The sequence below is a fragment of the Bos grunniens genome, chromosome 19, assembly GCF_055505025.1.
Source record: "Bos grunniens cultivar Pamir isolate PY7600 chromosome 19, Bosgru_T2T1.0, whole genome shotgun sequence".
In the NCBI taxonomy this organism is placed as follows: Eukaryota; Metazoa; Chordata; class Mammalia; order Artiodactyla; family Bovidae; genus Bos; species Bos grunniens.
Window position 1 is genome coordinate 23,217,704 of NC_141183.1, and position 27,109 is coordinate 23,244,812.

A 27,109-nucleotide genomic window follows, 5' to 3' on the forward strand; every position below is an offset into this window, starting at 1 on the left:
TATGGAAAGTACAAAATTTTATTATATTATACTCGCCTACTCTTCTTGACCTTAACATAGTTTTAGGTACAAAGAAACAAGATTGTTTGTAAGCAACAAAACATATTTCATTAAAAATCATCCACTGAGATTAAATGCCTTCTTAGAAATACCATGTTGACTATCTTTTTACGGTTTTTACAATGTACGTTTTCCAATGTTTTGGTCTTACTGCTCTTCCTTAATGAAAATATCTATGACACTTTGGGATGTGAACAAATCATCTTATGTCTTCCACCTCCACAAGCAAGTAATGATGCTTTCACCCCTAGTCTTCATGTTGAAATTTACTGGCATGATTTAGCTCCGTAGATTTGGACGGAAATGCAGGTCTGACATGTAACATCAACATCAGGACTAAAAGTCCCAGGACTACAAACCACTGCAGAGGAAAATACAATGGAACAGATATTATAATTTCAGTTAAGGGTATTTTATACCAATAATACAAATTGCCATCAATGTCACACCACTGACATTCTATATCTATGTTCTACTACCAGTAATGTTCAACCAATTAAACTGTGGAAGATTATTTATGAGTTGTTTTTTTTTCTTGGCTCTGCTGAGCAGGTTGTAGGATCTTAGTTCCCCAACCACGGATTAAACTCGGAGCCATGGCAGTGAAAGTGGAGTCCTAACCACTGGACTGTCAGGGAACTCCCTGTTTATGAGTTTTAAATATTGTTATCTGGTGATCTTAGGTAACACTGTAAAAGAAAGTTAGAATCTTAGCTACTTTTTCCTTTAGTAGCATCTTCCAATAACTTGTGCATTGCTCCATTTATGAGTTCCTATTTCTTGTTTTCTAGTTCCTATTTCTAATTTCCCAGCAGGGCCATTTTGTTTCCTTTCATAGTACAGTACCTCAAGTCAGAATGCTATAGAGATATTTTGTAATACAAAAGATTATACTAGGCAGAATTAATATCCATGAAGATAACTATGTTTAGAAATTTGGGCTTCGAATTTTTACTTCCCTTTAACTAAATACCTTTCTTTGGTAAGAAAATCACTATAAATATTCAATTCAATTATGCTAAGAGAATTCTGACTATATAACTTAAATAACTAGATATGTATATTTTATAATTACCACAACAGGTAGCGCAATTGCTGTGTAGACCTTCATTTTTTCCAAAGCCTGGACGACAGCTATCCATACGTACTATCTGAAAACTGTGATCCACAAAATGCATGGCTGGTAGAGTTTTATTTAGATCATGGTTGAAAATATATGCTTGGCTCCGGAAAAATTCTTCTATTCGATTTCTTGCCTAAGATTAACACCAGAGAGAAGTACAATTACTAAACTGTGAACCAAATTTCTTCTCCTATATCAGAGGCAATGAAACGTAATACAAGCATGGCACTGCTTTACACAACAGATGAATTCCTGAAAAGTTGCATGTTAATACCAAAATTAGTTTAGCCTGAACTTATCAATTATTGTCAGTTTTTATGTACAACAGTTAAGAAGAATTAAAATGAGGTTAAAAAGCACTTGTTTTGAATTATTTGCAGCATGTCTATCCCATATGTAGATAACTGGGAGTTGATTGTTTCTGACTCCAAAGAGCCACACAAGATGGAAACCAAAACTTTAATTAGCATTACAGACTAATGGTGTAAATTTTATTTTTTGAGCACAGGGCTTAAATAGTAACTAATAATAACCCATAAACCATGCACAATGTTAAGGGTATGGGCTTAAGGACTAGAGGAGGAGAATGAAGGTATTTTTTTAGACTATGTCCTGAGCCTGAAATAAGGCAGAGGAGAGAGCAACTATCATGATCAATAAAGACACAGTTTTGGAAAAACCAATTGTTTTAACCTAGAATGACATGATTATAAGGCTGTTCATTATTTATTTATTTTTATAAGGCTGTTCATTTTTTTGAAATTATTTATTTTTGGCTGTGCTGGGTCCTCATTGCTGGGCAGTCTTTTCTCCAGCTGCAGAGAGTGGGGGCCACTCTCTAGTTGCAGTGCATGGGTTTCTCATTGTGGTGGCTTGTCTTGTTGCGGTGCTTGGGCTCAAGGGCGCAGGGCCTTCAGTAGTGGCAGCACGTGAGCTAAATAGTTGCGGCTCCTAAGCTCTAGAGCACAGGCTCAGTAATTGTGGTGCAGAGGCCTCAGTTCAGTTCAGTTCAGTTTGTCACTCAGTCATGTCCGACTCTTTGCGACCCCATGAATCGCAGCACGCCAGGCCTCCCTGTCCATCACCAACTCCCGGAGTTCACTCAAACTCACGTCCATCGAGTTGCTGATGCCATTCAGCCATCTCATCCTCTGTCGTCCCCTTCTCCTCCTGCCCTCAATCCCTCCTAGCATCAGAGTCTTTTCCAATGAGTTAACTCTTCGCATGAGGTGGCCAAAGTACTGGAGTTTCAGCTTTAGCATCATTCCTTCCAAAGAACACCCAGGACTGATCTCCTTTAGAATGGACTGGTTGGATCTCCTTGAAGTCCATGGGACTCTCAAGAGTCTTCTCCAACACCACAGTTCAAAAGCATCAATTCTCCAGCGCTCAGCTTTCTTCACAGTCCAACTCTCACATCCATACATGACCACAGGAAAAACCATAGCCTTGACTAGATGAACCTTTGTTGGCAAAGTAATGTCTCTGCTTTTCAATATGCTATTTAGGTTGGTCACAACTTTCCTTCCAAGGAGTAAGCGTCTTTTAATTTCATGGCTGCAGTCACTATCTGCAGTGATTTTGGAGCCCCAAAAAATAAAGTCTCTGTTTCAATTGTTTGCCATTTACTTGCTGTGAAGTGATGGGACCAGATGCCATGATCTTAGTTTTCTGAATGTTGAGTTTTAAGCCAACTTTTTCACTCTTCTCTTTCACTTTCATTAAGAGGCTCTTTAGTTCTTCTTTGCTTTCTGCCGTAAGGCTGGTGTCATCTGCATATCTGAGGTTATTGATATTTTTCCTGCAATCTTGATTCCAGCTTGAGCTTCTTCCAGCCCAGCGTTTCTCATGATGTACTCTGCATATAAGTTAAATAAGCAGGGTGACAATACACAGCCTTGACGTACTCCTTTTCCTATTTGGAACCAGTCTGTTGTTCCATGTCCAGTTCTAACTGTTGCTTCCTGACCTGCATACAGGTTTCTCAAGAGACAGGTCAGGTAGTCTGGTATGCCCATCTCTTTCAGAATCCATAGCATGTGGAGTCTTCCTGGATCAGGGATCAAACCTGTGTCTCCTGTATTGGCAGGTGAATTCTTTACCATTGAGCCACCAAGGAAGCCCTGTAAAGCTGTTTTTCAAGCTGCTGCTTGGTTACATTTGGAGAACAAAGACCAGTGATCCATCCTTCTTCTATCATAAGAAAAATACATAATATTAACCTGGGGAGTTATATAATATTCCAAACATACTATTCCAAGACAAAACATTTTAAAATAGCTAAGACTCTCACAATCTCAGTTTATAAAACTGAAACTAATATCAGTAATATTTCATGCTTAAGTTTTTAAACAGCTTTGTTTACTATTCAGATACTTTCCCCCTACACTGAAATTCTCACCTGGAGGATATTATGATTAGTGGTATCTTCACAGTCAGTAGACTCATTGCATGTACCTTTCCACCCTGGTGCAAAAGGATTAACTGGAGGGGGGAAAAATGACATCTTCACAAAACAATTCCAAAAAGTTCCAAACATTCCAAGAACGTTCCAAATGCTGAATTCAGTATACATGTGTGCATGTGTTTAATCTATGTAATCCTAGAAAGGTGCACAATTTGAATACTTTATACATTATGATTTCACTCCATCTGGGGGCTAATGGAGGTAACTACAAGGCTTTAAAATGAATAGAAATAAATTTGGTTTGGTTTCCCCCTTTTGTCAAGTTCTCAATTTAAAATTCTATAAGAAGTTATAACTTAAATATTAGCTGCATAGTTAAAGGCCATATTTATAAAATGCTATTGACTTCTCAAAAATAGGCAACAATATATATCATGCTGCTAAGTCACTGCAGTCGTGTCCGACTCTGCGAGACCCCATAGACGGCAGCCCACCAGGCTCCCCGTCCCTGGGATTCTCCAGGCAAGAACACTGGAGTGGTCGCTATTTCCTTCTCCAATGCAGGAAAGTGAAAAGTGAAAGTGAAGTCACTCAGTTGTGTCCGACTCTTAGCGACTCAATGGACTACAGCCTACCAGGCTCCTCTGTCCATGGGATTTTTCCAGGCAAGAGTACTGGAGTGGGGTGCCATTGGCTTTTCCTGATATATCATAGTTGAAGGCAAATAATTAATGTGTTAATTTTTAAAACCACAATCAGGCTAAGGACAACAGTAGATTTTAGTGCTTAACAAGCATTTAAAGCCTACTACTTATTTCTCATACTAATATGGTAATTAATTCTGTAATAAGATTAAACTCATGAATTTAAAGAAATATTAAAATTTTTTACCTTGAAAGGCTATAAATAGCTCATGAATGAGGCCATGTTTTGGAACTTTAACAAAATGGCATTTATATGATGGTTCTATGATATGGCATGACAAATCAAAGATTAAATTATCCAAGATTTTCTTCAGGACTCGAAAAAGCAGATCATTATATTTTCCTACACAAGATTTTGTGGTAAAACGTACAGCCATCTGATATGAATAGTCAGGTTCCCGATAGGCTTTAAAAAAAAAAAAGATGAGAATAAAACAATTGTGCCTAGCATCAATTTCCAAATAACATGTAATATTAAATACCATCAATCTTACAAACCACCAAAGAAGCTTAATTTATCTAATCAAATGTTTTAAGGGCTTCTCAGGTGGCACAGCGCAGGAGTGGCCAATGTGGGAGACGCAAGTAGATGCAGGTTCGATCCCTGGGTAAGGAAGATTCCCCTGAAGAAGGAAATGGCAACCCACTCCAGTATTCTTGCCTGGAGAATCCCATGGACAGAGGAGCCTGGCAGGCTACAGTCGATGGGATCTCCAAGAGTCAGACATGACTGAGCAACTGAGCACAAAATGTTTTAACAATTTGTCCTCATGAAGAGATGTAAAACTAATGACTTTAACGAAAAAAGTTATTTTGTCTGATACATTATATACTCAGTACAAGAGAAGATATAGCTTCTGTGGGTGCCCTATATATGTAAGTTAAAAGTATCAAGAAAAAAATAAGATTTTGGTGGGGAGAGTCTTAGTTTACAGAAGTATCATTGGTGTCAGCAGTATCCAGGGAAAAGGATCATTAATTTGCTTTTATGGAATTAAACATCAATTTTTAAATTACCTAGCAAAACTGTGATAATGCTGATTGTGCCTGCATACCTAGACAGTGAGAAGTGGGAGGCTGAAAGAGGATTATTTAGGACACACTATTTTGATGTCAATTTGAGGTTCCTTGGTCAGACACATTTCAGTTCAGTTCAGTCACTCAGTTGTGTCCGACTCTTTGTGACCCTATGAATCGCAGCACACCAGGCCTCTTTGTCCATCACCAACTCCTGGAGTCTACCCAAACCCATGTCCATTGAGTCGGTGATACCATCCAAACATCTCATCCTCTGTTGTCCCCTTCTCCTTCTGCCCTCAATCTTTCCCAGCATCAGGGTCTTTTCAAATGAGTCAGCTCTTCACATCAGGTGGCCAAAGTATTGGAGTTTCAGCTTCAACATCAGTCCTTCCAATGAACACCCAGGACTGATCTGCTTTAGGATGGACTGGTTGGATCTCCTTGCAGTCCAAGGGACTCTCAAGAGTCTTCTCCAACACCACAGTTCAAGAGCATCAATTCTTCAGTGCTTAGCCTTCTTTATAGTGCAACTTTCATATCCATACATGACCAATGGGAAAACCATAGCCTTGACTAGACGGACCTTTGTTGACAAAGTAATGTCTCTGCTTTATAATATGTTGTCTAAGTTGGTCATAAGTTTCCTTCCAAGAAGTAAGTGTCTTTTAATTTCATGGCTGCAATCACCAACTGCAGTGACTTTGGAGCCCTCAAAAATAAAGTCAGCCACTGTTTCCCCATCTATTTGCCATGAAGTGATGGGACTGGATGCCATGATCTTAGTTTTCTGAATGTTGGGCTTTAGCCAACTTTTTCACTCTCCTCTTTCATCAAGAGGCTCTTCAGTTCTTCTTCACTTTTTGCCATAAGGGTGGTGTCATCTGCATATCTGAGGTTATTGATATTTCTCCCGGCAACCTTGATTCCATCTTGTGCTTCCTCCAGCCCAGCGTTTCTCATGATGTACTCTGCATATAAGTTAAATAAGCAGGGTGACAATACACAGCCTTAACATACTCCTTTTCCTATTTGGAACCAGCCACATTTAAAATACTCTATAAGCCATACCGATTATATATAACAGACTCATTTACACTAAATGAAGAAACCATATACTTAATTCTGATCCAAACTAAATGTATAAGTTAAAATGTGCTTATATTCTTACCAAAGATCATAAAGTCATATCTCTGCTTTACTATCTTTTCTTCTTGAGTTTCTGCTTTGATAGTCTTATAAGAAAAACTGCATGTATAAAGTCCAGACAAAGGCTCCAGAAAGTCTTTCACCGTCAGCTTTCCTGTATTAGTTATATTTATTCTATTACTTCCTAAACAGAAAGAGTAAATGAGTTTGTTATCTAACATGTAACAATTCAAACACTATTTAGTAAACTTGGGGTTACTAATACATATGAAGACTTATAAATTAACGGACAATTTTAACTTCAAGAATTCAACAAAGTCTTAATTCTGCTGTATTACTCCATGGAAAACCACATGATAAGTACACTTTTGAAATATATTTTGGTTTTCTTTAATTCAATTCTTGGCATCTAATTTCAATTGATTTATACCAGTAATTCAGTAAATGAGATTATAGTACCTTATAGTATGATGCAATTTCACATAAGATAGAAATTAATAATCCTTACATTCTAAGACACCCTTCTAACATCATGAAAAATTACAAATTAGTTACCTCATTTCCTATCACAGATGCTGCAAAGATAAATTTTAGGTTCTATAAAAACTTCTGAACTAATAAGGCTTTGGGAGGAAAGGTACAAAAATTATTGCTTCAGTTTTATGAATAAGGAGAAAATAAGGCACAGACCAGGTTATGACTGTCTAAATACTGAGTAAGTGAAATGTCAGTATTTTAAGTTACAACTTTTTCATTCTCATAAATAATAGTGCTTTTCTAAAAAAAGGTTTGCATCATTAAAAAAAGAAGATATTAAAATCAAATAACTTACCTGATAATTGCTTTTCATTAGGCCCAACCCATAAATATGTGGGGTCCACTGTTTCTTTTTCGGCACGTTTAAAGTCCATACAGACAAGGACTGGGCTGTTGTGATGTAATTTTACATATACTTTCACTATGACAAATAAAACAGTATATAACTACATTATATAGCAAAATTTAAATTAATAAACACACTTCCTACCATTTTGTCCCAAAGTTACTTTGATTAGTTCTCTTTGGATTTCACGGTTTTAAAAATCAGCATATCATTATAACATGTGGAAAACTAAAGTCCTTTTTACTTCTCATAGACTTTTAAAACTCTAGACTGCCAGAAAGTCATTATTTTTTTTTCTGTGATAATATAGTGTTTATAAAAGTGTACATAATACATTTTAATGTACAGATTCAGAAGAACGAGAATCAAAAAATTTTGAAGCGTTGGTAGAATCAACTTAAAGATGAGAAAAGAATCTTTTTGCTTGTAAAACTATTTTAAAGATGATCATTATCATCCCCAAGGCAAATGTGATATTTAGCTCCTAACAAGGAACAATAATTCAGTCTATGTGGGACACATAAGGAAGATTTTCTGCAATTCCTACTCTATCTCGGATTTGATGGAAGCAGCAACAATGTGCTTTGAACAATACTGCCCCACAAGATACTAATTATAAAGCCTGCTGAACACCGGGCTCTGAACCTATAAAGAAGATACTGTACCACAATTCGGCGGTGGCACGGAGCGGGAGGGGCTCCAAAAACGGAGCAATTCCAAATCTAACCAATGCTACGAACCGGCCCAAAGTCATCTAAAGTTAGCTGTGTGACTAATTTTCCTTGGGGAGAGTGTGAAAGTTTTATCACAGTGACAAATGACATTTAAGCTGAGCCGGAAATGATGTGTAGGAGTTCTAGTTAATGAAGGGATAAGGACATTCCAAACAGAGGGACTTCCAGCCCTGGAAATCACTCCTCTGAGCTGGTCTCGCAGGTTGCAAAGCAGCAGGGACATTCTGAAGAGAGGTGGTATCAGAGAAAGAGCTATAAATTGAATCTTAGCTCCTCACGAGCCGTGCTTCTTTAGGCGAGATTCTTCTTTACGCAACTGAGGCGCAGTGGCGTTGCTGTAAGGATGAAACAACCTCCAGGAAGTGCAGAGCACACAGTAGACGTTCTATACATTTTTGCTCCATTTCCTTGCTCGGGAAAAACCTCAGCAGAGCCACGGGGCCCCCGGCTCTTCGGATGGACTCTGCGAGTGAAGAGGTCCTCATTACCTGGGTGTCCCGGCTTGCCATAAATGAAGCCTTTCTCAGTGCGTTCGGAATTACGCTGCCATCCAACTGCGGAGGAAAAAAAAAAAAAACGAGAACCCACTGACCAAGTGGAAGCGGAGCCGGAGCTCAGACTGGGGCGGGGCGGGGCGAAGCTGGGAGGCTGGACCGGGAAGCTGCGGGAAGCCTGGGGGCCGGGCGGGAGGAGCCCCACCTCCTGTGAGGTACCAGAGCACCGCGGAGAGTAGGACCCACGCTCGCATCACGACTCAGGGGCTAGCGTCGCGGGAGGGTTAGGCGTCGAGGGGCGGGCTCCTTCCTACCTCAGCCCCAGCGCCACGCCTCCCCATCTCTCCTCCACCGAGCGGAGCAAACCGCCAGGGTCCGCTCCCTCTACCGTGCGTAGCTACAAAGGGAGCGGACGCGGAGGAGAGCGCGAGAGTGCTCCGCGGCCTGTCGCGCGCGGATGGGGCTGGGGGCGGGGCGTGTGTAGAGGGCAGGGCCTTGGCAGGTGCACAGGAGACGAGCGCCCCGCCCCTCGCGCGCACGCGGTCGCTGTCATGCGGATGCTTCCGGTGCTTCGCGCCTCCAACCTGGCGCCATTTTCCCGCGCTCTTGTTCGCTTCGTTCTCTGGGCAATCGGTGAGAGAAGAAAAGCCTTGGCGTTTTAGTCATTTCCTTAGTCTAGAAGCTGAAGAAATCGATGAGAGGAACACGGTGGGCGCCATGGGATAGGGCGGATAGGGGATGAGATTACATTAGGATCTGAGGAAGGAGAAGCTTCCACTTCACAGGAAGCAGAGAGCCCCGCGTGCGAATTCCCTATGCCTTTCTTATGAATTGTCTGGAACTGTGTGCATAATCCTTTTCAAATTCCTAACTCCCAGTTTTCACCCACCTGTGTTCTAACCCACAGAATGAAGAACCTGAAGAAGTAGTGCACCAACAAGGCGTCTCCAGGGCTTTGCACTCTAGAGGAACGTTTAACCTTCATTGTCAACTTCCAGCATCATACGATGTTGAGAGACTCCACTTGCAAATGTATCCGGGGTTGTGAAGTAAGCCTGCTTTAACAAAAACAAAAACACAAGCCCAGTTGAAAGGCAAGATCTCCAGATGCTTTTTTTGCAGGGTGGATGCTCAGTCAAGATCAGCGAGCTCCAAAAGAGACCAGGCCAGTGTCTTTCATGGTTCCTTCTTGGCTACTCATTTAGTGGCCTGGAAAGCCCTGTGTATTGTCTGTTTCTTAGCAGCGGGACACCCTCAGTCGTGGTTTTGAGTAGGCTGGTGGGTAGAGAGCCCAAGGTTCAGACAGGGTGCAGAATGATTATTTGGGGTGAGATCAAGAGTTTTCAGTTTTATTTCCTTTGAGCCGAGTCAGTACTTGGACTATCTCAGATGGTCCAGGAGCAGCCTTTGTCAGTGATTTCAGTTTTAGTCACTGTTAATTTTACTACATAGCATAAGCCATGAAATGTGATTCGGTGAGTCAGATCCACCCTTGTCAGTTACCGTGTCTAGATTCATGGTTTAGTTTCAACTGTTCCCTTATTAAAGTAATGATAATGAAGACAAATTTAGGCATTATCTCTGATTCCCTGGAAGTTTATCATTAAACCCACAGCATTTTATTAGCTTCCCAATTATAAGTAATTGATCCTTGTAAACCCTTGGGTGATCAACTTTGAATACTGTAAGAAGAGACTTAACCAAATGAGTATTGATTTGTTCAAAGAATCCATCTACTGTTTTAAAACAAACTTTTAATTTTAGAATAGTTTTACATTTACAGAAAAATCGCGAAGATAGTACCGAGTTCTCATGTATGCCCACCTATTTCCTTATAATTAACATCTTACATTTGTTATGATACTTTTCTCACAAGTAATGACCAATATTGATACCTTATTAAATAGAGTCCATACTTGATTCAGATTTCCTTGGTTTTTACCTAATGGCCTTTTTCTGCTCCAGGATCCCAGTCAGGATCCCTTGTTACATTTAGTCATCAAGTCTCTTTAGCGGTGACAGTTTCTCAGACATTTCTTGGTTTTGATGACCTTGACAGTTAATGGGTTTTGAGATGACATTGACTTGATCTGAACTGGTCAGGCTCTTTGCAGAATGCCTCTAGGTTAGACTGGAGCTTAACCAGTCTAGGTTAACCCTCTAGGTTAGGGTTAATGGATGGAAGGCTATGGAGGTGAAGTACCATATTCAAATATATATCGAGGGCACATACTGTCACATGCCTTATATCACTGTTGTTGTTAACTTGATCACCTGCCTGAGGTAGTGTTTGTCTGGTTTCTGTCATATAAAGTTACTCTCTTTCCTGTACCTTTTCATACTGTAATCTTTGGAAGGATGTCACTATGTGAATACCATTCTTTAAAAAAAAAAAACACCTTTTTTGGGGGGTGGGGTGCTTTGTGTGGCTTGTGGGATCTCAGTTCCCTGACCAGGGATCGAACCCAGGCCATGGCAGTGAAAGCTTGGAATCCTAATCACTAGGCCACTAGAAACACCCATAAGTGAATCGCACACTTAAGGAGTGGGGATTTATGCTCTACCTTCTTGAGGGTGAAATAACTGCATGAATTATTTTACCCACTTACTTTTTATCTATCCCCTTAAGTATCACGTTTTTGAGTCTGAAATACTCAATACTGAGCTAATTATTCACAGAGTAGTAACACATTCCATTGATAAGTATAAAGAACATTGTAATGGAAGCTAAACACCTTCTAAAACTTTTAATAACCAAATAACTATTCATCCTTACACCATCCCTGTGAAATTTTACAGTTCCTCTTCTGCTACTTTTGATGTGCTATTTTTGCCTTTAGAAACTAACAAACAACAAATTTCCCCTTTCGATACTAAAATTAGACCTAGTGTTTAGAGTATTTCTCTGAAATTGTTATTATCCTGTAGAACTCCATCCCATACAAGTTATAGAGATGCTGTCATGGTGCCATAATCGTAAAACAAAGCCATTACAAGTTATTAACTCATTTAAAAATTATATACTATATCTATATATATGTCTCCTATACCAAGGCGTATTTAAAATAAACTAAAATTCATAAAATTACAATATGTATTCTTTAACTGGATAAGAATGGGTTTACTCTGGTATGGCCTTCTGATGCATGAACGCCCAACCTTAAGTCTCAAATATACTTGTATATACCAACCACATACATTTCTAACAAAGGCAAAATGGTCTTTTTGAGAATCATTTACATGTTTAACATACTGGGTAACTTTAAGAGGACTCACCTGAACAATGTCCCTTCAACCTTAGTGTGAAGAAAAATTCTGTTTTTTAAAAATTATGTGTTCACCTCCCCTTCCCTCTCCCTATAGTCAAATGTGTGCTTGATCTCTATAATGTGGGAAGGATGTTGGGAAAAGATGTTCACTCTGTGTACAACTAACATCTTTGAGTCAATTTTACTGTCTTTAGTGTATCTTCCCCTTACCACCCTAATCTCTTAGCACTGATACATTATATATGTATTTTTGTAAGCTGTCTCAGATCCTATTTGGAAGAAGGTAAGGTAGTAGAAAATAAATACACATAAATACAATGTGTAGTGTTTTGTGAGTGGTGGGAAATAAACCAAGCAGTTTCCAAAAGGGAAAATAAAGTGAGAATATTGCTTCCAAAATTGAAAAAGTTGAGTTGATGAAAGTGCCAACACTCTTTGGAACTGTCTTAGCACTTCCTGAAAACTTGAACCAAGAACTTTTATTATGTGAGATGAAAAGTTGAGGAAGAAAAACGTATTACATTTAATAGAGTGCTCATTGATGGCATTCATGGCTATCATCCCTGAATCTAGACCAAAAGTTCCAGATTTTGCTCAAGACAAACCTCTTTGAACTTAGATTTGCAAGAAAGCAATCCAGATCCTCCCTCCCTCCATGTGATATTACTCTCTTATCCATTATCCTTCTAAAATAGACATTTGGAGACAATTTACTGCCTTGCCATTTCCTTCCTATTGGGGTTCTCGGCTTTGACATTCAAAAGGCGGCTGGAGGCGCGGTAGATACCTCGGCGGGGAACGTCCTTTAAAGCCGCCGCCAGCCAGCGCCGCTATAACCCCGCGCACAGTCCGATCGCCGGCTCCTGCCCCTTTCAATCTGCGCCGACTCAGCGGCCGGATCCCGGGGACTCCCCGCGCTGGGAATCTCCCGCCAGCTGCGCGCTGAGTCCCGGCGACGGCAGGAGCACGTGGAGCGGCTGGGTAGCCAGAGCGGCAGCTCCAGCCCAGCCCGGCGGCGAGATGGAAGGTGAGCCTCCAGCCTGCTTCTTTTCTAAGGGGTCTTTGAAATGCTCAACCGGTGCACGCAGCAGAGAGAGTTCCTTCTGAATCTCGGTTTTGCTTCTATTTATTTCTTTTGTCAAAAGTAAATTTGAAAAAAGTAAATTTCAGAGGGCAAAGCGTGTCGGTTTTCATACATCTCTCATTTGCTACCTGCCCCCCCCACCCCCCACCTAACTTTGGACAGTGATAATTTCTCCGCAGTTTTACCTCTTAGGGTTTGTCAGGGGTCAACTCTGATTCTGCAGAGGAGGAGTACTTATGGGGTGTCCCTGAAATGGCAGCAAACCTAAGGTGGAATAACTAATCCTTTTGAATGATTTTTTCGTCCATGGCTTCAATGTCCATTGGAATTGGGCTAACCTGAGTGACTTCTTTAGGATGAAAAGTGACTTTTTTTTACCCTCTAAGGGTAAATGCTGTCATATGGGAAGGTAAATTTTTAAGTAATGGCATTTGTGCTTCCCTTGGTACTCAATCTTCTAATAACTTATTTACTCAAAGCAAAAAATCAAGCTCACATGAAAAGTTTCATTTGAATTAGTTTTTAAAGTCATTAACCTATCCTCACTTCCCCTCAAATTTTCAGTATTATTGGGATATATATACTTCCTTGGGATAACTAAAGTTTCACAGTATTATTTTAAACTTTTCAACAGTCTTCTCAACAAGTGTTTCTAAAACCTTGAAAATGGCAGGTGCATCTCAAGTTGGAGAAAATCAGAAAATAGAAAATCAGAATTTGTGAGAAATGTATTCATTCTATTAGTAAATGAGATACTGACACCTAATTAAAATGTTAACTTGATAAATAATTATCAATAGCCTGGATATTTTCTTCATAATGATTGAAGGCTCTCTTATTACCAGTATACCTTGATCTTTGGCCGCTTTAGGTCTAGGGTCTATGAAGTTATTAAAACTTGATTGAATATGTCAGGACACAAAATAAATTTTGTTTCATGTATAATTGAGCACAGTACTGTGATTGTAAATCTTTAATTTACACATGGGTATGTTTATAATTTTAAACTTGGGACTTGGCACTTATACGTGTTTTTTTCCCTCTAAGTAGAGCGCCAAATGATGCACAGTACATATTTAGTATTCTGTAAAAAAAAATTTAATGATCATTATTGAAAAATATTTTAAGGGTTTTCTCTTATGAAAAACTTTTTGCTTTAAATCAAGGTTTAAAAGTAAATCTAAAAATTTACACTTTGAATATTTTTAAAATGGTTTATGATGTGTAATTTTTATCATGTAAAGATTTCATTGGCCAACAACAGAAAAAAATTAGGTTGTTGTACACTAGAAAAAATAATTTAAAAAACACTCAGGCTTTAATTATTTCATATGAATTCCTGAGTTTATTTTTGTGAAGTGATAGATCAATACTCCAACACTGTTTTTTCCTAGTCTTAATCATTATCATTTCATTCTCAAGAATAACATATGAATGAGTGTAAGACAGTGGAAACTGGGATGTTTCTCTATAAATGTTAATACTCCTGAATTCATTTATTTAATGTGAAATAAAGAAATTATTAACTAAATAGCATAATTCAGGATATTAAAGCCCTAACAGTGACTTTTTGATAAGCTGAATAAAAAGGGAATGAAAACTTGTGTAGAATTTTATTTGGAATGTACAGGCTATAAATGGAAAGAGAATACAGAATTGAATCACTAGGTGAGTTTAGATGAGTAGATTATATTCATAATCCGTGCAGATGGATGTTATATGGTATGCTTGATGCAAATATTTCACACTTAAATAAAAAACTAAGATTAACAGAAAGCTTAGTGATGTGAATTTGGCTATTCTAACATCACATCCTTGAGGATCAGAGTATTTGGTGTAATAAAATATCTGGTTTATTATAGCCACTCAAGATTGGCTAATCTGGCCCATGTGTTTGATATTTAAATAAAATACTTTTATACTATTTTGATATTTTGGTCCCAGTTTAGAATTTGACCTATAGTGTATACCTGTCATGTCTTGGCACTGTAAGCATACTTGATGAAGTACTTTTATTTTCTGCCTAATTTGGGGGCCAGATTAATATGCTACGGTTTATTGTGAAATGTGAAACTATATAGTCGATATTTCTTCAAAATATAAAATCTTTTTAAAAAGTTATTCATTTTTCATTCATCACCAGACATTTATTGAGAATTTCTGTGTGTGAAGATGTCAGATGAAATAAGCTTTTGAAATAGAAAGTTTGTCATATAAAGATGAAGAGTTAATGCATGTAATAAATTGAGAACTAGAATTGTTTTCTTTTCTCCCAATTTGTGATCCTGAATATTTTCTACACAGAGATTCTTTATGTTACTGAATTTTGTTATTTGTGCTGTAATAATATCCCTTCTGTCTGATGGTTGAGAAATGGGTAGTTCACAAATTTTACAGGTATTGGCATATTTCTTATTTAATATAAAACCTTTGGGATTTCCCTGGTGGTCTGATGGTTAAGAATCCCACTTCCAATGCAGGTGATGCAGGTTCGATCCCAGGTCTGGGAATGAAGATCCCACATGCCATGAGAAAAGCTCATGTGCCACAACTGAGACCCAGTACAGCTAAATAAATAAATATTTTTAAAAACCTTTTTTATTTCAACATTATTGGGAAGAAATCTTTCTAAGAGTATTTGTTACACAGACCCCTTATAAGTGAGGTCCACAAGAGAAAACTTTATCTTAGGGACCCAGATTCAGTATTCAGACTATCAGGTACTATATTGTTCTGTAGTATATTCTCATGGGGTTTTTGAACTGTGCAAAGCTGAATGCCCCTACACTAAATATTCCCAGGTTATTGTGTAGTTTTTGTCTCCTTCTTGATGTCAGCTTCCCACCACATGGCTTTTGTGGTAGCCATTTTTTTTCATTTCTAGCTTCCTTTCTCTGTTCTGGATGGATGATATTTACATAGATACAGCCTCCAGATGGTGGTTTACTAGCCCTCCGTTATGAACATGTGAAGGTTGAACTGATAAAATTCAAAGGAACAAAAGCCACAGAAAGGTCACGGGGTCCTGGTAGAACATAATTTTAGAAAATTTCTGGTTGTGTTTCCTGCAATCTAATATGCTGTTTCATATTTCCATGTCTTTGCTAAAATTTTCATCCCATTCTTTACCTTGTTATGCCTACTCATCTTTTCATGCATTATCACCATGAAGGACCTCCTTCTCATGACTTTTCCTGGTGCTTTCTGGTGGTCATTCTATTCAGTCCCTCACCTCCATCCACCTGGGCTAAGGGCCTTTCCTTACTATGCATACTTCTCCCAATTATATTGAAATTATTTACCGATTTAAGTGTTTATTCCCCCACTGGTCTTTAAGCTTCTGAAGGCAGAAACTATGTCTTATTTTTGTATACTCAGTGCAAAGAGCAGTTCCTGGTTCATAAAAGATCCTCAGAGTTTGTTGCATTAAAGTTTCAAAATGGTGCCCAAAAAGGACTTCCCTGGTGATGGTCCAGTGGTTAAGACTTTGCCTTTCAGTACAGGGGTGCAGGTTCGATCCCTGGTCAGGGAGCTAACATCCCATATGCCTCACAGTCAAAAAACCAAAACATGAATCAGAAGCATTATTGTAACAAATCTAATAAAGAATTTAAGAAAAGGGTCCACATAAAAAAACTTGGAAAAAATGGTGCTAAAAGTCATTTTCAATATCTTTATTATGATACCTTTTATTATTCTTTGTGAATAAGGGATTGGTGCTAGCAATTCCTTGTTAGAACTCAGAAAAATTTTTAAATATTTAAAATGGTATAACAGAAAGGAAAACTTAGAAAACAAAAATGTTATTGATTTTTTGACTAGCATATTACTTAATGCTAAACCTTACCTTTTTAACTTTACATGAGCAGATTTCAGGATGACATATTAGTCCATTAAAACATGGATCAAATATGAGGGGAAATTTACTTTCTCAGTCAGTAAGATGCATGAATGGTATCATAAAATTATCATACATTTTCCTGGTGATACCTTTTTAATACGTTGTTAAAAGTTTGTCATCAGTGTATGTATTTACACTTATGACTAAAAGATTATCGGTAGGTCTTTTATCAGATAACCAGTATGAATTGGCTCCTAACTCAAGCTGTGGTTCTGGACCATGTGTGAAAAAGGAGTGATTAACACAGAAGCTGCCTGTAGTAAATACCCAATAAATGCTTTTTGAATGTGTTAAACATACATTAGTTATTGCAGAAAAAGATTCTAAACATCACAAGAACATGGAGTAGGCTGCTATTAAGCCTTTTGAAAATACAACTCTCCCATTAACTGGCACATTCATAATAATTAGAAATCATAAGGATGACTCTAAGGCCTTTGAATCACTTTTTTAAAAAAGACGAAATGAAACAATGATTATATTTCTATTATAGGGGTATTATTTGAAAAGTGGTATATATATATATATATATATATATAAAACTATTAATTATTATTGCTGTAAAATCTGTCAAAATAATCCCTAATGATCCTGAATGAGATAATTTTTTCAGCCTTAATTGAAATCTACTTTTGCATCCAGAATTAAAGTTCTTAGAGTACAAAGTGATGTAGAGTAAATCAATATAATTTGGAGTCAATACCATATTATATTGGACATGTAGCCCATCTAGAAGACAGAAAAAACTAAATGTTTAATAATAGATATGAAACAGAATAAAAGCATTTATTAAGCAGTGCTTTTTATGCATCAAAAATTCAAAAGCGGCTTACCTCCTGACTTATTATATCAATGGAATTGGCAACATATCACAAATTGTATTTATTAGCAACTGTTCTTAGAGATAACATTTTTGGCACATCAGGTTATTTGTGGGTTTATAAAGAAAACTTTTTAAAATAAGAGAAATGGAAAACATTTCAATAGCATCACTGATTAAGCAGTGCAAAACTGTATTTTTTACTCTTAACTCTTAATTATTTAAAGATTATTTAACTAGATTTCTTGCATATTTTGGTCACTAGTACACCTGTTGCCCCGTCTAAACTGTCAGATTCCAAAGTGTAGGGATCTTTTTATCACCAGTGATAACGAGTACCCAGCCTAGTCCCTAGCACATAGTAGGACTGCAGTCATTTATTGAATAAATCAACTAATAAATTGCCTGTGTTTGGTCATTTGACTATTTGTTCAACTTTTATGGTAAAGATAGTAAAGAAAATAGTGACATGAAAGCTAGTTAATTTTGCTGTTTAATTTGTCAGAGGTGCTATTAAAAGTTTGATAGAAGAGCTTTGAATGTTGGCTGAATTCAACGGGATGAATACTGTTATTTTTTTCTGATCCAATACTGGCTTAACTTTGGGCAAAATAACATAGTGAAATCTAATCCTTGGCTTTGCTACATTTTTTTGCACTGTTTCAGCAAGCCACAATAAACTATTTCTTCACAACAAATGTTTTGCTTTTTAAAGTTGAGAATACCATATTTTACTTCATTTGATTTCTCTATCACACCACAATCAATTTTTTGCAAAGTATTATCTGTTTTAGAGACTGTTAACATAGCAGAATATTTAGAACATCAGAGCAATTTTATATGAGCAAATATGCACAGGAAAAAAATTCCAGTGTACAACCACGATCTTATGTCACATTTATAAATTTTTAATATTTTCAAAGAGCTGGTTAAAAAGTTTTATTTTGAGGTCCAAATATAAATTTTATAGGGATAATCTTCAATGCATTAATATTTGGTAAATGATACACATGAAAGTCAAATCGAGCCTCTGATATACATTTGTGCTACTGTCTACACTATGCACAAGTGTATAACAAATGATCTTCAATTGCAGAGATAAAGGCAGATGATGGCAAAAATGATTAGTTGTTAAATATTACAAAAACCGTTTTTTCAGAGTGGAGCTTTTATATTTTACATCAGCTATGATATAACTCCACATTCATAAAAAGTTGATTATTGAGCATGCTCATTTTTTATCCACAGAATATTTTTTTTCTATGCATATGTGCTCATGTAAAGTTATTTAGGTAAGGATATCACTATAGGGACCACTGCTAGATCTACTTAGCTATTGACCCTTTGCCTCTACCACAGATCAGCAACTGGCAGTCTTTTAGGAAGCTGTTTCCTATTCTAGGTTGGAATCTCTTGCTTTTCTGAAACTTAGTAATATTTTATGTCCTCTAATGACTACTAGAACCTAACTGTATTTTATGCATAAAGTATTCTTGCATGGTTTTAATGCAATCTAAATTGTTTAAGAATAAAACTGCTGTCTACTGGATTGGCCAAAAAGTTTGTCTGGGTTCCTTTTGACCAACCCAATAAATCAAAGGAAGATGATTTTTTCTTTAGTTTGGAGCCAAGACTTTTGCCATTATTGATGCAAGTTATATCTTGCGTATTTTGTCTCTTGCATTCATGATGATCCTATAAACACATCTGACTACCTTCTTATTATAATTTACTAGTATATTTACATATTAAAACATTTTTTTAATTTATTTCACATTTATGTTACAGTTAGGTTTTTATTTTTAGAAAACTTCAATGTGTGGATAGGTTATATTTAATTTATGATGGTGTGTGTGTATGTTAGTCATTCAGTTGCGTCCGACTCTTTGTTACCCCATGGACTGTAGCCTGCCAGGCTGCTGTGTCCATGGAATTCTCTAGGCAAGAATACTGGAGTGGGTTGTCGTTCCCTTCTCCAGGGGATCTTCTCAACCCAGGGGTCAACCTGGGGTAAAGAGGTATTATAAAATACTTTTTCTAAAAGAGGGGGGCACTTAGTCTTGATAAGGTTGAGAACTCCTCTAAGTTTATAATACTGCAAGAGACCAGCAAATCTGAATAAGATGGTGTGTACAAAAATCACCTTGCATTCTACTAGAAGTAAAGTTAGGATCCAGCACATGTTCAGTTTAATTCATAATTCATTTACAAAGATCCTTTAGACACCTGTTAATCTAAGTATGGTGTGTGGACCAGTACCACTAGCAACATCTGGGACATGTTACAGATGCAGAATCTCAGGCCAGACATGCTGAATCAAAATCTGCATTTTAATGAGATTTCTAGGGCATTCTTGTGCACACTAAAATGTGATAAACATGGCCCACAGTTTGAAAAGTATTAGTGAAACATCACTTTCGTAGCATATACTGGGTTAGTGGTAGATCATCTTTATATCTTTCAGTTCAGTTCAGTTCAGTCGCTCAGTCGTGTCCGACTCTGCAACCCCATGAACCGCAGCACCCCAGGCCTCCCTATCCATCGCCAACTCCCGGAGTTTACCCGAACTCATGTCCATTGAGTCGGTGATACCATCTCATCCTGAGCGACTGAACCGTCTCATCCTCTGTCATCCACTTTTCCTCCTGCCCTCAATCTTTCCCAACATCAGGGCCTTTTCAAATGAGTCAGCTCTTCACATCCGGTGGCCAAAGTATTGGAGTTTCAGCTTCAACATCAGTCCTTCGAATGAATACCCAGGACTGATCTGCTTTAGGATGGACTGGTTGGATCTCCTTGCAGTCCAAGGGACTCTCAGGAATCTTCTCCAACAGCACAGTTCAAAAGCATCAATTCCTTCAGCTTTCTTTATAGTCCAACTCTCATATCCATACATGACCACTGGAAAAACCATAGCCTTGACTAGACAGACCTTTGTTGACAAAGTAATGTCTCTGCTTTTTAATATGCTGTCTAGGTTGGTCATAATTTTTGTTCCAAGGAGTAAGTGTCTTAATTTCATGACTGCAGACACCATCTTCAGTGACTTTGGAGCCCCCCTAAATAAAGTCAGCCACTGTTTCCCCATCTATTTCCCATGAAGTGATGGGACCAGATGCCATGTTCTTAGTTTTCTGAATGTTGAGCTTTAAGCCAACTTTTTCACTCTCCTCTTTCACTCTCATCAAGAGACTCTTTAGTTTTTCTTCACTTTCTGCCATAAGGGTGGTGTCATCTGCATATCTGAGGTCATTGATATTTCTCCTGGCAATCTTGATTCCAGCTTGTGCTTCCTCCAGCCCAGTGTTTCTCATGATGTACTCTGCATATAAGTTAAATAAGCAGGGTAACAATATATAGCCCTGACGTACTCCTTTTCCTATTTGGAACCAGTCTGTTGTTCCATGTCCAGTTCTAACTGTTGCTTCCTGACCTGCATATAGGTTTCTCAAGAGGCAGGTCAGGTGGTCTGGTATTCCCATTGTTTTAGAATATATTTTTATTGTTTATATGCTGGTTTTAAAAGAGAGCTGAGCAATGAAAGTTTTTATAACATTTGATTTTGACTTACCTTGTAATATAACATTTATATTAATAGCAATGTAATTCAAAAGTCAGAAATCTTGATTCATTCATTCTTCATTCAAAAACTGTTCACTGACTGTTATGTGTCTTGTATGCAAAATATTGGCAATACAATGGTGAAGAAGACAACAGTGCTTTTGCCCGCTTGGAATTTACAGTCCTGGGTGTTCTTTGGAAGGACTGATGCTAAAGCTGAAACGCGAATACTTTGGCCACCTCACGCATTGACTCATTGGAAAAGACTCTGATGCTGGGAGGGATTGGGGGCAGGAGGAGAAAGGGACGACAGAGGATGAGATGGCTGGATGGCATCACCGACTCGATGGACGTGAGTTTGAGTGAACTCCAGGAGTTGGTGATGGACAGGGAGGCCTGGCGTGCTGCGATTTATGGGGCCGCAAAGAGTCAGACACGACTGAGCGACTGAACTGATCTGAGGAAGGTAGGCTCCCAAACAATAAATCCCCATTGAAAAGATTTGAGTTATTTGAAGGGTTATAAAAGAACAGTGCTAAAAGGAAGAATAATGGTCAGGGCAGGGTTGGTGCACCTCTCCTCTGAATAAAAAGTCTGGCTAGAGATAGAAATTTGGTCATCCTCAGCACATAGATGATCTTTAGCGCCATGAGAATGATTGGGGCCACCTATTGTGAGAAGAGGGCTCGGGATCAAGCCCTGAGAAGCATCCTACTTAGGTGGTCATGTAGAGGGGGAGGGGCTCACATAAGAGAAACAGCATGGCGAGACAAGTAAAAAAACCAACAGAGTGTGGTGTAACGGAATTCAGGGGAGAGAGTGAACAGCTATGTTCACTGTTGCTGGAAAGTCAAGTAAAGTGAGGACAAATAGTGTGGGCTGGTTTTGGGCAACGTAAAACTTGCTAGTGACCTTAACAAAAGTGGTTTTTGTAGAGTGGGGATGGAAACCAGACCGAAATGATTAAAGCAGGAACGGGAATAGAAGTAGAATCACTGGGTACAGGTCATATTCTCTAGAAGTTTAGCTAGCAGAGAAATAAGTGGAGCTATTGCTGGAGAGAAGCATAGATGTGGATCAAGAGATTTTGTTTGTTTGTTTTTGTTTTCCAAAGATGAATGACACAAATTATCTGTAGCCTAAGCTTAGTGAAAAAAGAAAAAAAATCAAAGATCAAAATTGAAACAAATCTTGAAATCTCAATCCTCAGGAAAATTTGATTGGAGAATTAGCTATCACTGAAAATATCTCCATATTTAGGTGGTACATAACATGTAAATAAATTTCCTCACCATAAGAATTTTTACATGGTGCCCATTCAGAGGATGCTTGGCATGGATATAGTCCATAAAGACTATAGAAAACTTATGAAAATCCCCCAAAATTCAAATTTTTTTTAAAAGAGAGAAGATACTGCTATAATTGCATTTTTAAGGTTTGGGCTTTTTTTTTTTTTGGCTGAACTGTGTGGCTTGCAAGATCTTAGTTCTCTGACCAGGGATTGAACCCAGAACCTCAACAGTGACAGTGCCAAGCCCTAACCACTGGACCTCCAGGAACTCCTTTGGTGTTTTAGATATTAATGGCACCCCACTCCAGTATTCTTGCCTGGAAAATCCCATGGACGGAGGAGCCTGGTAGGCTGCAGTCCATGGGGCCGCTAAGAATCGGGCATGACTGAGCGACTTCACTTTCACTTTTCACTTTCATGCATTGGAGAAGGAAATGGCAACCCACTCCAGTATTCTTGCCTGGAAAATCCCTTGGACGGAGGCGCCTGGTGGGCTGCCATCTATGGGGTCGCGCAGAGTCAGACACGACTGAAGCGACTTAGCAGCAGCAGCAGCAGCAGTGTTCAATAGATTTATTTTTAATTAAGGAATAGTTTATACAATGAGGTATATGTTTCTTACATATACAGGTTGATTAATTTTTATCTATATGCATTCCTTCAGAGTCAAGATAGGAAACATTTTATACCAGAAACGTAGCATTTAAATCAATTATACTTCAGTAAAATAAAATTTAGAAAAAGATACGGGACATTTGCATCACTCCAGAAGATTCCCTTTGTGCCCATTTACAAAACCTCCCTTTACACCAGGTAAAAAGGTGGCACTAGTGGTAAAGAACCCTCCTGCCAATGCAGGAGACATAAGTGAGATGGGTTTAATCTCTGGGTCAGAAAGATCCCCGGAAGGAGGGCATGGCAACCCAGTTCAGTATTCTTGCCTGGAGAATCCCCATGGATAGAGGAGCCTCATGGGCTACAGTCCGTAGGATTGCAAAAAATCAGACATGACTGAAGTGATGGAGCATGCACACCAAGTAAAGCACTATTCAGACTTCTGTAACCATAGGTCAGTTTTCTTGTTCTTGAATTCTGCATAAATCATACAGTAGGTACTTTTTAGGCATCTGGTTTCTTTTACTCAACATACCTTTGAGATTCATCCACATTGTTATATTTATTAATAGTTCATTCTTTTTTATTACTGAGTAGTATGAATATACAACTTGTTTATTCATTGTACTGTTGATGGACATTTGATTTGTTTCCATTGTTTATCTATATGATGAATATTCTTGTACATGTCTTTTGATGGACATATACATTAATTTCTCTTGGATATATATCCAGGACTAGTGTTTCTAGGTCATAGTGTGGGTGTGTTCTTAGGTCTGATGCATACTGCCAAACAGTTTCTGAAGTGGTTGGACTTTCACCCTCTCACTGGTGATCCCCAGTTGTTCCACATCTTGTCAACACTTACTGTTGTCAGTCTTTTAAATTTTAGCTATTCTGGTGGGTGTGTAGTGGTATTTCATTGTGGTTTTAATTTGTATTTTCCTGATGAATAATGATGTTGAGTACCTTTTTGTATGTTTATTGGCTATTTACATATTCTTCTTCTTGAAGTGCCATAAGTCTTCTGTACATTTTTAAAAAATTGGATTGTTTATATGTTTCTTATTGATTTTATAGGCATTTAATATTTAGAAGCATGAACTTCATCAGATGTGTATTGCAAATATTTTCTCTGGATCTGTAACTTGCTTATTTATTTTCTTAATCTATTTGATAAACAGAATTCTTAATTTTAATGAAGACAAAGTTATCTTTTTTTTTTTCCTTTTGGGATTAAGTCTTTGCCTATCCAAGGCCATGAAAATACTCTCCTATAATTTCTTCTAGAAATTTGGTTGTTTTAGCTTCACATTTAAGTCTGTCACCCATCTTCAATTGATATTTTGTGTTTAACTTCAGTTATTTTATAACCAACTAGGCATTTTACAGGTACAAAATGAAAATCTTACTTGTAATATGTTGGATTCAGTCATTTTAGCACAGACAATTTTTAAAAGTATCAGTGGCATGAAATGCTCATTCTTCCTTTTCTCTCTGCATGTTTGTTGGCACGTGATACCCATGGTAAAATATAAGTATATTTTTCTACAACTTTATAGTAACTGACCTTTCAGGGAAAAAAACACTAGATATTGAATTTGCTGTTTAAGATCTGTGCCCTGCAGTCTATAATTTCTTCACATTTAATCCAGGGAAAATGGAATATTTTGTTTAAAAAAAAAGAGGGTAACATGGGCTGTATTGATCTGATGTTCTTAGAGAAGTATTCTTGATGTCTCTTAACCTTTACTTTGGTCCAAAGAGGAAGGAAAGGAAGGATTTCATGGTTGGAGAGACTATTCTCATTTTAAGGCATGCCCCTTCCTTTTTAATATCTTCCTTTCCTCTCACTTGAGGTATTTGAAATTAATTGGGTCTAAAATGTCTTCTAGTTCTGACCTTCTTCCAAGATTTATAATCTATGTAGGAAAACACCTTAAAACATTATTTAAATTCTTTGAGACAAAGGTTGAAACTCAAGAGAGGAATCCTGCTTCTCTTCATAATGTGCCACTGACATTGTACCTTTGAACAATTACATGACTTTATATTTTTTGTCATTCTTTTGTCTTAAATTTTTTTGTAAAATGAGAAGAATAATAAATGCCATTGTACCTGTTTATTTTCCAGAGATGCTATGAGATAATATGAAGTCTCATTTGCACTCATGGGCTAAGTGCTTGATGCCACATTTTTGGAGGACCATAGGCAAACAAAACCAGGTTCAGAAGAAAGCTCTCACCATGGTTAGGGAACTGAGTGGTAGCATTTGTGTAATAATTTATTCTGGATGTTCCCAGAAGGCTGAACTAGGACCTGAAATGGACAGTTCAGGAAATTTTGAGTTCCACTGTATTTAAGGAGGAACTTTTTAAACCATTAGAATTTTTCTGAAAAGGAAAAGTATAACTTCTGTATTCTTGGAAGTGTCTAAGCAGAGACTTCATAATCCAAATAGTTGGATATTGGAGAAAATTCAAATATCAAGTGGCAGGGAAAGAAGAGATAAGGTAGGTAAGATATCTACTTCAATTCCAACGTTTCTAATTTCATTGATTATAAGGATCGTTTTGTAGTCAGTGACTCAGTTTCCAAAGCTTTTTGTTAAAAAAGTAAAAATGGACATTTTAAATTTAAGAAAGAGGTATGGGGATAGAGAAATCAGTTTATTGTTATGAAGGTAAAGGGAAATGCTGACGTTCAAAGACAACTTTCTGGCTGCTGTCAGGCACCAGTGCTGAGGACAGCTGCAAAGTCAGTGCAGGGCTCTTCTGAGATTGACATTTTGCTCTCCTTTAGCTTGTACGCTATGCTGGAAAGACAGACCAGCAAGTGGAAATCTCATCTCTGAAATGAAGAACAGAATTATATTAGCTGGTATTCTTTTTTTTTTAACTTCTGTTTTGTATTGGAGCATAGCCAATTAACAGTGTTGTGATAGTTTCAAGTGAACATTGGAGGGACTCAGCCATACATATACTTGTATCCATTCTCCCGCAAAGTCCCACCCCACCAGGTTGCCATGTAACATTGAGCAGAGTTCCATGTTTATTAGCGGATATCCTTTACTGAATGATAATTACTTAAAGTAACAAAATGAAAACGAGTTTGTAATCATTCGAATTAAAAATATGGTTGCATGTTTTGTTGCTAATGTAAATATTTGATTTTGTTCATAGATAGTATATTATTCACGTGTGATTTTTTATGAAATCTCAATTAACCAGATCCTTAACATTTTCAGCTTTAAATTTTATTTGTAATCTACCCCTTTTCATTTTGTAGCACATAAAATGCTAGAATCTCAGAGAAAAATCTTGGTATATTTAACAAAAATTCTAACTCATGAAATTTTTTAAACAGCATCTTTGTCAAAGAGAGAATCTGAAGGAGTAAAAACAAATTTGAAATTGTCATCTCTCAGCAAGCATATGATGAGACTTGTTTTCACTTCTGGTAGCAACCCACGCCAGTGTTCTTGCCTGGAGGATCCCAGGGATGGCGGAGCCTGGTGGGCTGCTATCTATGGGGTCGCACAGAGTCGGACACGACTGAAGCGACTTAGCAGCAGCAGCAGCAGCAGAAAACAATTTGAGATTGCTAATAAAGCTTTGAATATGTAGAGTGCTTGGAAAACTACAAAAGAAATAACCTTTAACTTTAACAGTCCAATATATTTGTGAACTGTATCAGTTACAGAAGCTATGTATTTTTTATAAGATTTATTGTTTATGTTGTCTTTGTCTGGTTTTGGTATCAGGGTGATGGTGGCCTTGTACAATGAGTTTGGAAGTGTTCCTTTCTCTGCAATTTTTTAAAAGAGTTTTAGAAGGATAGGCATTAGCTCTTCTCTAAATGTTTGATAGAATTCTGCTATGAAGCCATCTGGTCCTGGGCTTTTGCTTTTGGGGAGATTTTTTATCACAGCTTCAATTTCAGTACTTGCAATTGGGTTGTTCATAATTTCTATTTATTCTTCACCCAGTCTTGGAAG

The 27,109-nt window shown here is 37.7% G+C and overlaps 2 protein-coding genes across 12 annotated transcripts in view; one reads left to right on the forward strand and one right to left on the reverse strand.

Moving 5' to 3' along the window:
* ZPBP2 (zona pellucida binding protein 2) lies at positions 1 to 9,053 on the reverse strand. 10 transcript variants are annotated; one of them, XM_086357858.1, is made up of 8 exons: positions 8,777 to 9,053; positions 8,566 to 8,631; positions 7,293 to 7,418; positions 6,483 to 6,644; positions 4,482 to 4,700; positions 3,585 to 3,667; positions 1,209 to 1,316; positions 1 to 421 (listed from the first exon to the last, which is right to left on the reverse strand). In XM_086357858.1, the coding sequence occupies exons 1-8, from the start codon at positions 8,823 to 8,825 to the stop codon at positions 308 to 310; spliced, it is 927 nt and encodes a 308-aa protein (XP_086213984.1). In that variant the 5' UTR covers positions 8,826 to 9,053; the 3' UTR covers positions 1 to 307. The 10 variants fall into 10 exon arrangements, 8 of the variants coding, with proteins under 8 accessions (XP_086213984.1, XP_086213983.1, XP_086213987.1 ...); XM_086357857.1 differs by having other exon boundaries at positions 1,136 to 1,316; positions 8,777 to 9,051; XM_086357861.1 differs by having other exon boundaries at positions 8,886 to 9,045.
* The window catches only part of IKZF3 (IKAROS family zinc finger 3), a 94,269-nt gene continuing 76,070 nt past the window's right edge, over positions 8,911 to 27,109 (forward strand). The window contains exons 1-2 of one of the 2 annotated variants that reach the window (XM_086357836.1): positions 8,911 to 9,204; positions 9,479 to 12,867. In XM_086357836.1, coding sequence (XP_086213962.1) covers positions 12,861 to 12,867 — 7 coding nt within the window. In that variant the 5' untranslated portion in view covers positions 8,911 to 9,204; positions 9,479 to 12,860. Of the gene's footprint in view, positions 9,205 to 9,478; positions 12,868 to 27,109 lie in introns of those variants that run through there. The other variant, XM_086357840.1, reaches the window with a different exon arrangement.

Excerpts from the sequence above, each read along its gene's own strand:
- ZPBP2 (XM_086357857.1), bottom strand. The coding sequence starts at position 8,825 with ATGCGAGCGTGGGTCCTACTCTCCGCGGTGCTCTGGTACCTCACAGGA. Across the intron at positions 8,632-8,776 it reads GCTCTGGTACCTCACAGGAG|TTGGATGGCAGCGTAATTCC; the intron begins GTGGGGCTCCTC and ends TTTCCTCCGCAG. Across the intron at positions 4,701-6,482 it reads ATATGACTTTATGATCTTTG|CCTATCGGGAACCTGACTAT; the intron begins GTAAGAATATAA and ends TTTTTTTTAAAG.